The sequence below is a fragment of the Lontra canadensis genome, unplaced genomic scaffold (genome assembly GCF_010015895.1).
Source record: "Lontra canadensis isolate GAN:19392208 unplaced genomic scaffold, GSC_riverotter_1.0 scaffold662, whole genome shotgun sequence".
In the NCBI taxonomy this organism is placed as follows: Eukaryota; Metazoa; Chordata; class Mammalia; order Carnivora; family Mustelidae; genus Lontra; species Lontra canadensis.
Window position 1 is genome coordinate 19,767 of NW_022631646.1, and position 11,677 is coordinate 31,443.

Consider the following 11,677-nt stretch of genomic DNA (forward strand, 5'->3'; position numbering starts at 1 on the left):
ACCATTTCCTTTAATGATTGCATGGCTCAGTTGTTTTTTTTTTTTTTGTTTTTTTGTTTGTTTGTTTTGTTTTGTTTTGTTTTTTCATTCTGTTGGGAGTCACTGAATTTTACCTTCTGGCTGCCATGTCCCATGACCGTTACATTGCCATCTGCAAACCTCTGCATTACATGACCATTTAATGAATCCCAGAGTCTGCATACTCCTTGTCTTCTCTTCATGGCTGATTTCATTCTTAATCATATTCCCTGCACTCACGCTGTTCATACAGCTTGATTACTGTAAGTCCAATGTTATAGACCATTTTACCTATGATTATTTCCCCTTACTACACCTTTCTTGTTCAGACACAAAATTCCTAGAGACAGTGGGTTTTTCCTGCGCTGCATTTACTGTTCACTTTGGCATTAATAATTCTGTCCTACATATATATCATCAGAACAATTTTGAGGATTTCTTCTGCTAGTCAGAGGACAAAGGCCTTTTCTACCTGTTCATCCCACATGATTGCCATCTCCATCTCTTATGGCAGCTGCATTTTCATGTACATTAATCCAGCAGCAAAAGACAGAGTGTCTCTGAGCAAGGGTGTTGCTGTGCTAAACACCTCAGTAGCCCCCATGCTGAACCCCTTTATTTACAGCATAAGGAACCACCAAGTCAAGCAAGCCTTCATGGACAGGGCAAGGAAGATTGTATTTTTCTCAAGCAAATAAAAAAAAATGTTGTCATAAATTAGAGACATAGTCAAGAACAAATAAATAGGAAACAGGGCCCTGCAAAAGTCTATGAATATCCACATAATCTAACTATAGAGTTTTGTTTCATTGCTTGTATTTCTATTGCCAGCAGTATACTGAAGATATTTGAGAAATACTGATATATATATATATATATATATAGTCTCATATATATATTATATATATATATTTCCACTTAAATTCCAATCACTTTCTCATGCATTTCCTTTCCTTTGAGATAGTCTTTTCACTCTCTAACTATGAGACTGACCTCATTTCCTTCTTCTAAATATTTTTAAATACCAATTTTTTCACAATGAAACTTAGAAAATCAAAGAAAGACAAAAAGACACTGTAAGATCAACGAGTTAAAATTGTTTTATGATTTCATCAAGAAACATTCTTTGAAGGAATTCAGAAAATATTGTCATGTTTAACATTATTATTATTTTACTCTACAAAAACTGTAAATAACTTAGTCTTATTGGAATATTACATGTACTATCCTCTCCATATGATAGCATACTTAGTAACTATGTAAAAAACTATTACTAAGAAAGTGATATATTTACTCTTTTTGAGAAGTCTCAAAGTATTTTTCAAGTACCCAGTTTAAAATTTTCTGTGCCATATAATTTACCAATTTAAAATGCAATTATGAAGTCACACTTATTTATGGGAAACATGAAGTAGCCCTTATTTCTAGCAACTCCGATAATTAACATAAACTCTATCAGTCCTTTAAAAAAGCCTGAAGACATTAATATTCCTAGGTACCAGATATGAGTACATTTACTGTTTCTTAGTAGTGTATTAATTTTTTTAAAGATTTTATTTATTTATTTGACAGAAAAGTCACAAGTAGGCAGAGAGGCAGGCAGAGAGAGGGGGTCGGGAAACAGGCTCCCTGCTAAGCAGAGAGCCCGATGCGGGGCTCCATCCCAGGACCCTGAAATCCAGACCTGAGCTGAAGGCAGAGGCTTAACCCACTGAGCCACCTAGCGCCCCTTAGTAGTGTACTTAAATGCTTGACTTTAAACTGCTCTTCTTGATAATCAACACCTAAGATTTTAAGTTTCTCATACCTTTTCTGGCTCTTTCGATATAATAGCTTACACACACACAATTCATTTAAGTGCAAATGATGCAAAACCTTATTTGTTTCATGGTATACTTTGTTCATAGAAAAATCATTTTAACAAAATTCAGTTACAAGCTCACTATCACTGTGTTTATTCAATACTATACTGGATATTCTATCCAGGAGACTAGTAGGACAAGCACCAATACATTTACTAATATTGGAAAGGAAGAAAAAAATAAATCTTTCTTAGCAAATCACATGATGTTTCCTCTTAAAGCCTTAGTGCATTTACACTAGATAGTTCTTAAACCAGACACACTCCTCTCCCAGATAGCTGCATGTCACCTCAATAAGGCCTCCCCCAATTTCTCTACATAAAATTATAGTAGCCCCCCACTTTCAAGGCTTTTCAGTTTTCTCTTCCTTTACAAAATATTTACTAATTTATAAAAGACCCTATAATTTAGGAATCAATCATGTTTATTGCTTATTGTCTGCTTTCTCTCACATCCCTCACTCAGAGGAGAGCAGAGATCTCTGTCCCCTTTGTAGACAAAATGCTGTGGTCACCGCAGCAGGGTGCAGGGCCTGCCTAGACACTTCCAAAAAGCTGGTTGTGCTGTGTCTTCTCAATTCTGCATTCAGAAAGCCCACATCAGTAGCTTGAAACCTGCCATGTGAGAGACTTCACATCTTAGGATCAGCTCTACATATCAGCCCCTCACATCCACCCCCTGAGATGCAGTTGTTAGACTTTTACCAGAATCACTAATACTCTTCCCTTAGAACCGGCATCTGCCAGGTAGTGGGCATTCGATAAACATTTTTTGAATACATAAATACATTTGAATAATTTAAAAATGTTCCAATGCCGTAGTGTTCTGACAATATTTTACCCAATATAAACACATGTAATAATGTACATAACACTGAGTTAGCTTTTAAAACAGTGATCATATAAAATGTGCATTTTATCAAAACTCAATATTTTGTATGACAAAGGAATAATTAATTGAATATTTTCTAAGGCATTTGGTGTTCATTTTCCTCTTTTATTTTACATTAGGGCTTTTGACAACTATGCAAAAATCAGTTTATTTGATGTGTATTGATTTTTCATGAAGTTATTGAGAACAGTTCTTGTTAAGGTTTGCATTAGAAATTTCTAACGGTAGGAACTTCCATGATGAAAACCCTTATTTTTTTTTCACACACAAAAAAGATTCTCTTAACTATATGGGTTACACCTAGTAACTTATCAGGTCCAACATCATCTGTCAATCAACAGACTTCTGAGACTAAAAATTCAACTTATAGAATAATAGCTCAATTAAATGATGGTAGTCAGTAAGTACGAGGCCAACCAAACATCTAGTGGAGGGGCTTACCTCCACAAGAGCATGATAGTATATCACTGAAAATGATTAGTAATACATACTGGAAGTAACAAGTAATAGGATTCCAGTTCAGGTTTTAGAGAAAGTCTTAAAAGAATTGGATCCCTTAACCATTTGATTTAACAAATTTCATATTTGATTTAGAACATGTTACAGCAAACCATTATTTGTAATTAAAATCCATCTTCCACTCTCTGAGGAGAGTGAAACCTGTAGCTTGAACGATGTTTCATTGACTTAAAACATAGTCACTTATCAACCTCAGAATACATGGAGGTAATTGACACATTATTAAAAAGCAGATGCCTACTAGTTTGTGGATAGGAGGGTAACAGGTGTAATCCGTCTTCATTAAAAGTAAATTATTCTGAGGGCTAGAGAAAAGAAAGAAAAGAAAATAGACAGCTATTAGGAACTAGGATTAAAACAGTAAGGGTAGAAAGTTAGAGAGAGAGAGGGTAATTGATCGAGGAGGAGAAAGACAATCCAGTATCGAGGAGTTTGAGAAAAGATACGGAGAAGAAACATGTCTAATAGGATATTTCATGAAGTGCAGTGCTTTGTGAGATAGAAATTCATTCCCTTTCCCTGTGAGACACTAAAGATTGTGTTGCTCAGAAACACACAAATGGTGAATACCAGACACTTTAAATTCTTTCTGCCTCAGAATCTTTCTTTTCCTGAATAATAATAGCATTGACCTCAGATGGTTTTGTATTGTCTGCCTGTTTGAAAAAATGAGATAATTTTATGGTCAGTGCCTGGTAATCAATAAAAGCTCTGAGTAAAATATAAAAAAAATTGCTATTTGAATACAAAACTAAAGGCAAAGGAATAGAATTTTCACAAGTAGAGAATCAGTTTCACCATCTCCACTGAAATATCTTGAATAAATATTTTCAGTGCTTATTTCAATGTGTAGCAGTTATAAATTCAACACATCTGAGCATCTACGTATTTTCCTATGTGTGAGTCAGTGGTTTGTTCATCCTTCCCACTTCTTTCTTTTGTCCCACTTTCAAATACTCTCATCTTTCAATCTTGTAAATAATCTGCATCCTGCCTCCCACAAATAGTGATAAGCTGCACTACTACTGCACTACTGTATTAAATGCACACATGTTTTATGCCCACATTTATAACTGTGAAGAAAATAAAGATAAATTGTTAAATATAAATTTATATTACACATATGTGTACATATGGTATTCATATGTATTTCTTCTTATTTATTTATTTGACACAGAGAGAGAGATCACAAGTAGGCAGAGAGGCAGGCAGAGAGAGAGGGGGAAGCAGTCTCCCTGCTGAGCAGAGAGACTGATGTGGGGCTCAATCCAAGGACCCTGAGACAATGACCTAAGCCAAAGGCAGAGGCCCAAGCCACTGAGCCATTGAGGCGCTCCTATATCTCTATACTATATTACCCTTCAGGTAATAAAAATGACGTCTTTCATTGAAGGAATTCTGGAAATAAACAAGTCAAAATATCCAATGCCAGCTTTCCAGATATTTATTTTATTGATTCACAAATATTCTCAATATGAGAAGATGTCATATGCACAAATATAAATAACTGTTTAATGGAAGTAAATAACACAGCGAAGAAAGTAGTCAAAAGGCAACAAAAGCCACATTAGGGAGGGGCTTGGGAATGGCTTCCCTAAATTCAAAGGGTTGATGTAGGTATAAACCTCCTCATCGGTCTTTAAGAGGTTGTCCATTTCAGAAGACAATCAGTCATACTAGAAATTCACAGCAGTGTGTTCCACCATTTCATCCTGATAAAGAATTCTTCTCTAGATAGCCAAAATTCAAAAGATATCAGCACACTAATTCTACTAAAGACAAGTCCAGTTTCTGGAAGAAAAATGTGGGTTCCTTATGCAATCACAGAAGAGTGAAATTCTACACTTGATCTTAGCCAAAAGGCCGAGAAGCAATAGAAGAGTGAAATTCTAAAGCAAGCTTTCACATATTTAGGATCTTGTCGTTTGTATATTTACCCATTTACCTGAGTCATTTTGCTGTTTGTACTTCTTAATCAATATTTATAAAAATGATTCACCTCTGTCTTTAAGGATTCTTCTCCTTGGCACTCTATTTACCTAATGAATTACCCCGGACCAACAAAAAGACACAGATAAAATAAGTCCAGTTCCATTTGTATGGCAGACATGAAGAACATTCCATATTTTTGTTTCTCAAAACAGTGTTTGCAGGAAAATATAATAGTCCATGAACTTAAGGAAAATATTACTTAGGTTTTATAGGCATATAATCATAGAATTACAAAATATTGATTTTAAATGTTTGCATGAATAGAAAGAAAAATGATTGAATAAATAGTGCTTTGTATTATATGAACAGAGGCAAATGGGAAAGTACTAGGCAACCTAGGTGTAACTGAATTGTATGTAGAGTTTGAGAGAGAGATGAAAAGCAAGAATGAGTTGAATTATAATAAAATGTTGTCAGCATTTTATAATATCAAGAATGAAGGATATTGTGAGTCAAAGAGAATTATAATCCCTAAGAACCATGAAAAAGTTAAATCAACATACTTGTTTGGAGAGCACAGTAGAAACCAAATATTTTGCTAATTTGATTTACCCGCTCTGAAATTGTGTAAATGTTTAAGCAAATCAGTTGTTAAAATTTGAGACTAGGTCATCAAGAAGAATCAGGAAGTAAGTAAATTTTTTATTCTTCAATATAATATATGGAATCTTCATTTTAAATGTTTTAAAGATCATGTTTGCATATATGTTTGTGGATTTACAACCATTTCAATATTAAAAATTAAATAATTGCTTACTACCAAGAGACTATTAATAAAATCCTAAAGCAGGAACACAGAAATAAATCTTGGATTGTTCATTTTTACCAAATTTAAAAATGTACTCTGTCACATACACAGGATTATATTTAAAATTGGAAAGAATATCTGCTTCCCAGTTGATGTTATTTTGACCATCCACTTGTTCATTTTCCATAGCAGTATTCTATAACAAAAAAAAAAAAAAGAAAAAGGAAAAAAAAAAAGGATTATGCATTGAATGATTTCAACTACTCTAGGCAACTATTTAATTTACTAATGGAAGGTTACCTTCTTGTCCATTAGATCTTTTTAGCAATAAAGCAAAAAAAAAATGATAAGAGTGTGATAGCATCAACCAAACTCTTAAACTCTTAAGAAAGTAATTTATGAGGGAATGCCAACATTCCCATGGAAAAACTTGCACGTTGTACAGTGAGATGATTACTATGGTGACTAATTGTGTAAACTTGTGGAAGTTTCCTAAACTATGTAGGTCTCCAAATATGAAATATGGAGGTGGGCCCAAATAACCCCTGTGAGATTTGAAACCCTGTATTTAGATTATCCATAATCCAGACTAGTTTTTATAATATTGAGGAAAAGAAAAATATCAATTAGAATATTTTCATGTTTTTTTATAAAAGAAGCTAAATATTTTCAAGAATAATTAGAATATTATTTTTTAAAAACATTAAAATAAGGAGCTTCTGCTTAAATGTTAGAATAAGATTTTTTTATCCATGGCCCATGACAGTGCATTTTCAACAAAAAGAAATCAGTATTTAACTTCAAATAATATGTATTACTTGAACGTGAGGTCGAGTAGAAATTGGAGAGTTGCTGAAGGAAAACATTTGTTTTTGGGTTTCATAGATTATTCATCACTGTGGATATATTTAAGATTCTGTACTCTAACTTCAATCCTGTTTTAACTTTTTATGTCCTATAGGGGAACATACAGTTTCCGTTCTAGTGGGAAAGAAAGGATCAGCAATGAAAAACCTCACAGTACCCACAGAATTCATTCTTCTAGGGCTATAAGATGTCCTCTATGTCCTATAGGGGAACATACAGTTTCCGTTCTAAAGGGGGAAAGAAAGGATCGGCAATGAGAAACTGCACAGTACCCACAGAATTCATTCTTCTAGGGCTATCAGATGACCCAGAGCTTCAGATTATGATTTTTCTCTTTTTAATTATCACATATATATTAAGTGTCACTGGTAATTTGACCATCATCACTCTTACCTTGGTTGACTCCCATCTACAGACCCCCATGTATTTCTTCCTCAGGAACTTCTCTGTATTAGAAGTATCCTTTACAACTGTCTGTATTCCTAGATTTCTGGGCACAATTATTACCAGAGACAAGACGATCTCATACAATAATTGTACAGCTCAGTTGTTTTTCTTCATCTTCATGGGTATAACTGAGTTTTACCTTCTAACTGCCATGTCCTATGACCGCTATGTTGCCATCTGAAAACCCTTGCATTATACAACCATCATGAACAAAAGAGTCTGCATTTTACTTGTCTTTTGTGCTTGGCTGGCAGGATTCTTAAATATCTTCCCACCAGTTATTCTTTTTCTCCAGTTAGATTACCGTGGTTCCAATGTCATTGATCACTTTGCTTGTGATTATTTTCCCCTCTTGCAATTATCCTGCTCAGACACATGGCTCTTAGAAGTGATCGGTTTTTACTCTGCCATGGTGATTCTGCTTTTCACTTTGGCATTAATAATTTTGTCCTACATGTTCATCATTAGAACAATTCTGAACCTGCCCTCTGCCAGTCAGAGAAAAAAGGCATTTTCTACATGTTCCTCACACATGATTGTCATTTCCATCTCTTATGGAAGCTGCATATTCATGTATGCCAACCCTTCTGCAAAAGAAAAGACATCATTGATCAAAGGAGTGGCTATTCTGAATACTTCTGTAGCTCCTATGATGAATCCATTTATTTACACCCTCAGGAACCAGCAAGTAAAGCAAGCCTTTAAAGACACTATCCAAAAAGTTATGTTTTTCTCCAGTAAATGAAAGTATAAGGAGCATTAAAAGGATGACATTCTTGTAAATATTATTATTCACACTTTCTCAAAACTCCCTTTCCTTTACTAGAGTTATGTATTTTCCCCGTTTTTCCACTCCCATATTAAAGTTTCCCAATCCTTGACCTCAATACATTTGATGAACTGAATATTGTTTCAGAATTTTCTGTAAATTCTGGGTTCAATGCAGTAAAACATCTGTGTTAATGATTGTGATTTTGAATGGTAGTGGTTTGCCTTTGAAGAGACACTGGGCATTTAGTTTGATGGAAAGAGTGTCAGGATAGATGTGGATTTCTGAACTTTTCATTCTTACCCAGTAATAGAAATGAATGTTATTAGAAAACTCTGATTCTCTTTGTCATTTCCATGAAATCAAGTAAACACAATCACCAGAGGACTGGGAATAAAATACAAATATGTACTTCAAAATATTAAAAGATTAGAGACTCATACATACTAAAAAATATTTATACCATTTATAATAATTATGATGTTAATGAGGAGGAAGAGAAAGGAGGTAGAAGGGGGTAGAAGATAACATAAAAATTTTCAGCAATTCCTACCCTCTAGAGCTATTGTTTTCTTTGTATTGACTCACTTAATCCTTCCAACAACTTTTTGGGGTGCTATTAATGACTAATCTCTCTTAGTCAGAAGTATTTTTCCTTAGGCAGATGAAATGCCTCCAAAAATTAAAAAATAGGCAAAGAACAGACAATGTAAAAACACACCAGACATATAAAACGGATGAAACTATGATAAACCACTGGAAGTTCACCTTTCTGGAGAACTGAGCTTTATTTGTGGCATCTAGAATGGACTTTAGGGTTTTGGGAGGTACGGAAGAGAAAAAACATCTATTGATAATATTCTACATGCTCTACTCTGTATTAAGCAAATCACATGCAGTATTTATTTTACAAAACTTCTTAGAAAGTGAACATTATTACTTCCAGTTTATAGGTGAATGAACATGATGAAATTGAGGTTGAAAGTTCAATGTACAGAGATTGCAGCTTTCAGAACTGGCATTTCAATCACTTTCCTTTCATCTCAAAACCCAGACTAGTTGGGTTACTTTCATCTTCACCCTGACGTTCACTTGTAATAGTTTATGAATAAAAGCTCATGTTCTTGGGGTGCCAGAGTGGCTCAGTGGGTTAAAGCCTCTGCCTTTGGCTCAGGTCATGATCCCAGAGTCCTGGGATCAGAGCCCTGCATCCCGCTCTCTGCTCAGCAGGGAGCCTGCTTCTCCCTCTCTCTCTGCCTGCCTCTGCCTACTTGTGATCTCTGTCTATCAAATAAAAAAATCTTTAAAAAAAAGCTCCTGTTCAATATTAGGATTGTTATATTAAAAAGACTTTGTAATGTTTAATGAGCTCATTCAGGCTTTTCTTACTTACGGCAGGCTTTGGGGATAGAGTGATGAAGAAGGAGGATTCTTGTTCTAACTTAGATTCCAGTGGGGAGAAAAACATGAAATTTAAATTTAATTTGATCAATGAAGAAACTTAAACATGAGAAGTCTATCGGCCAGGTAATGTTATCATCATCAAAGAAAATAACAGTTTTCCTACCTTAGTACAATTAGTGTCAGTTTCTCAATAATTGCTTAACGTTGATTTCTTTTTAACCCTAAGTCACATGCATAAGACAAACCTTGTTTGCTTTGGCTGTTATCTCAATTTTCGCCTATATTTTATTTCTCGTTCATTACCACATATTTTTTTTTAAAAAAGCCACATAGGAGCGCCTGGGTGGCTCAGTGAAGCCTCTGCCTTCAGCTCAGGTCATGATCCCAGGGTCCTGGGATGGAGCCCTGCGTTGGGCTCTCTGCTCAGCAGGGAGCCTGCTTCCTCCTCTCTCTCTGCCTGCTTCTCTGTGATCTCCGTCTGTCAAATAAATAAAATCTTTAAAAAAAAATAGTCACACTATTTCCTCAGTAAGAATGTTGCTTTTTTAAAATAAATATTTATGTATTTATTTGACAGAGAGAGAGACAGTGAGAAAGGGAACACAAGCAGTAGGAGTGGAAGAGACAGAAGCAGGCTTCCTGCCAGGCAGGGAGCCTGATATGGGGCTCAATCCCAGAACCCTGGGATCTTGACCTGAGCTGAAAGCAGATGTTTAACAACTGAGCCACCCAGGCCCCCAGTAAGAAGGGTTTTTGAGAATAGGATTATGATACTCTCTAAGACTCTCCAGCAAGACTCCCTTTACCCTCAAACAGCATTGTGGGTCATTCATTCATCTTACACTCCATTTAACCTGTTACCACACCATATCTATTACTATCTCAGATCTATTTTGAAGGCATTTATATCAATGATCACAGTCTAGATTTCTAAGACTTTTTCAGGAATTTATCAACTTACATTAGGAAACACTGGATATATTTGACAAATTAAGTTCATGCACAAACTAGGTAAACTAAAAGAAAAACCAATAACAATATTTAATACCTATTATGTGGACATTAACAGCTTACTATAAGCAGGAATAGAAAACTCACAAATATAATATCTTCCTCCTTCTTTTTTTCTTACCTATTGTACTTTTTGATGCTTTACAGGAACAAATGATCAAGTTTTTTTCCAGCTCTCCACATTCTGTGTCTTCTTTGCCTTTGCTGTTGCTTTTTATATATATATAAAAAATGCATTATTTTCTTCAGGAGTACAGGTCTGTGAATCATCAGTCTAACACAATTCACAGCACTCACCACAGCACATACCCCCCCCCCAATGTCCACCACCCAGCCACCCTACGCCTCCCTCCCCACTCCCCAGCAAACCTCAGTTTGTTTCCTGAGATTAAGGGTCTCTTATAATTTCTTCCTAATTCTTATAGTGAAAATCATTCAGATGTTATTTCTGAAAAGACTTTGAAAGCAACTACATTGCAGGCTTGCACTAGCCATTTGGATTTTTAGAATAGACCATCACCACCTTATAAGATTTTGAGCAACAGATAAAAAGGTAGACATTTAGGTTTGGAATTATTAATCTTTTATAAAAACGTATACCCAGGGCCATATGACTATAAAATATAGGACTGCTCACAGCATTTGCAATAATGCAGTAAGAATTCCAAGTAAAATTAAAAAATATAATTAAATGGATATCCTGGGCAAAGAGAATAATGATTGCAAATGACAGGTATTAAAGTGAACGAAGTGAATGGGAATAATGTGGATAGAAAGAGAAAATTGAAAGGAGTCATTACTTCTCTTTTATGCTTTCCATGAGAAGCTGATTTTATTGACTCAATTCATTATTCACAGAAAAAAGTTATGTTATAAAACCAATACCAGTGTTCCTCATATGGATATTATATTTCTTTTTTTTTTTTAATTAGCACTAGGGTTTATTGAAATGAGTGGACTTGAACCTGAATGTGCCTGAGAAGCATTTGTCCTTCTGTGGGTTGTAGTTCTTCAAGCTGATCTGCAGCTCCACCATCTCCAGAAACTTCTGACACTGGCACTGATTCCCATTCAGGACTTCCCACACCACCAGTACAGGGTGTCACTTGGAGACTTTGCTGCTCATAGTGCGTCATGACACAATAACCA

At 35.1% G+C, this 11,677-nt stretch overlaps 2 protein-coding genes and 1 pseudogene across 2 annotated transcripts in view; 2 read left to right on the top strand and 1 right to left on the bottom strand.

Moving 5' to 3' along the window:
- Positions 1–716, top strand: part of LOC116863183 (olfactory receptor 6C3-like) — a 6,426-nt gene extending 5,710 nt beyond the window's left edge. The window contains exon 2 of the mRNA XM_032850679.1: positions 426–716. Within this exon, the coding sequence (XP_032706570.1) occupies positions 426–716 (291 nt within the window). The remainder of the gene's footprint in view (positions 1–425) is intronic.
- A 4,293-nt stretch (positions 717–5,009) lies between these two features.
- LOC116863187 lies at positions 5,010–5,165 on the bottom strand (annotated as a pseudogene).
- Positions 5,166–7,150: 1,985 nt separating this feature from the next.
- On the top strand, positions 7,151–8,089 carry LOC116863185 (olfactory receptor 6C3-like). Its single transcript, XM_032850680.1, is given in 1 exon segment — positions 7,151–8,089. A coding segment is annotated over 1 exon segment (939 nt).
- The last annotated feature ends 3,588 nt before the right edge of the window (positions 8,090–11,677 follow it).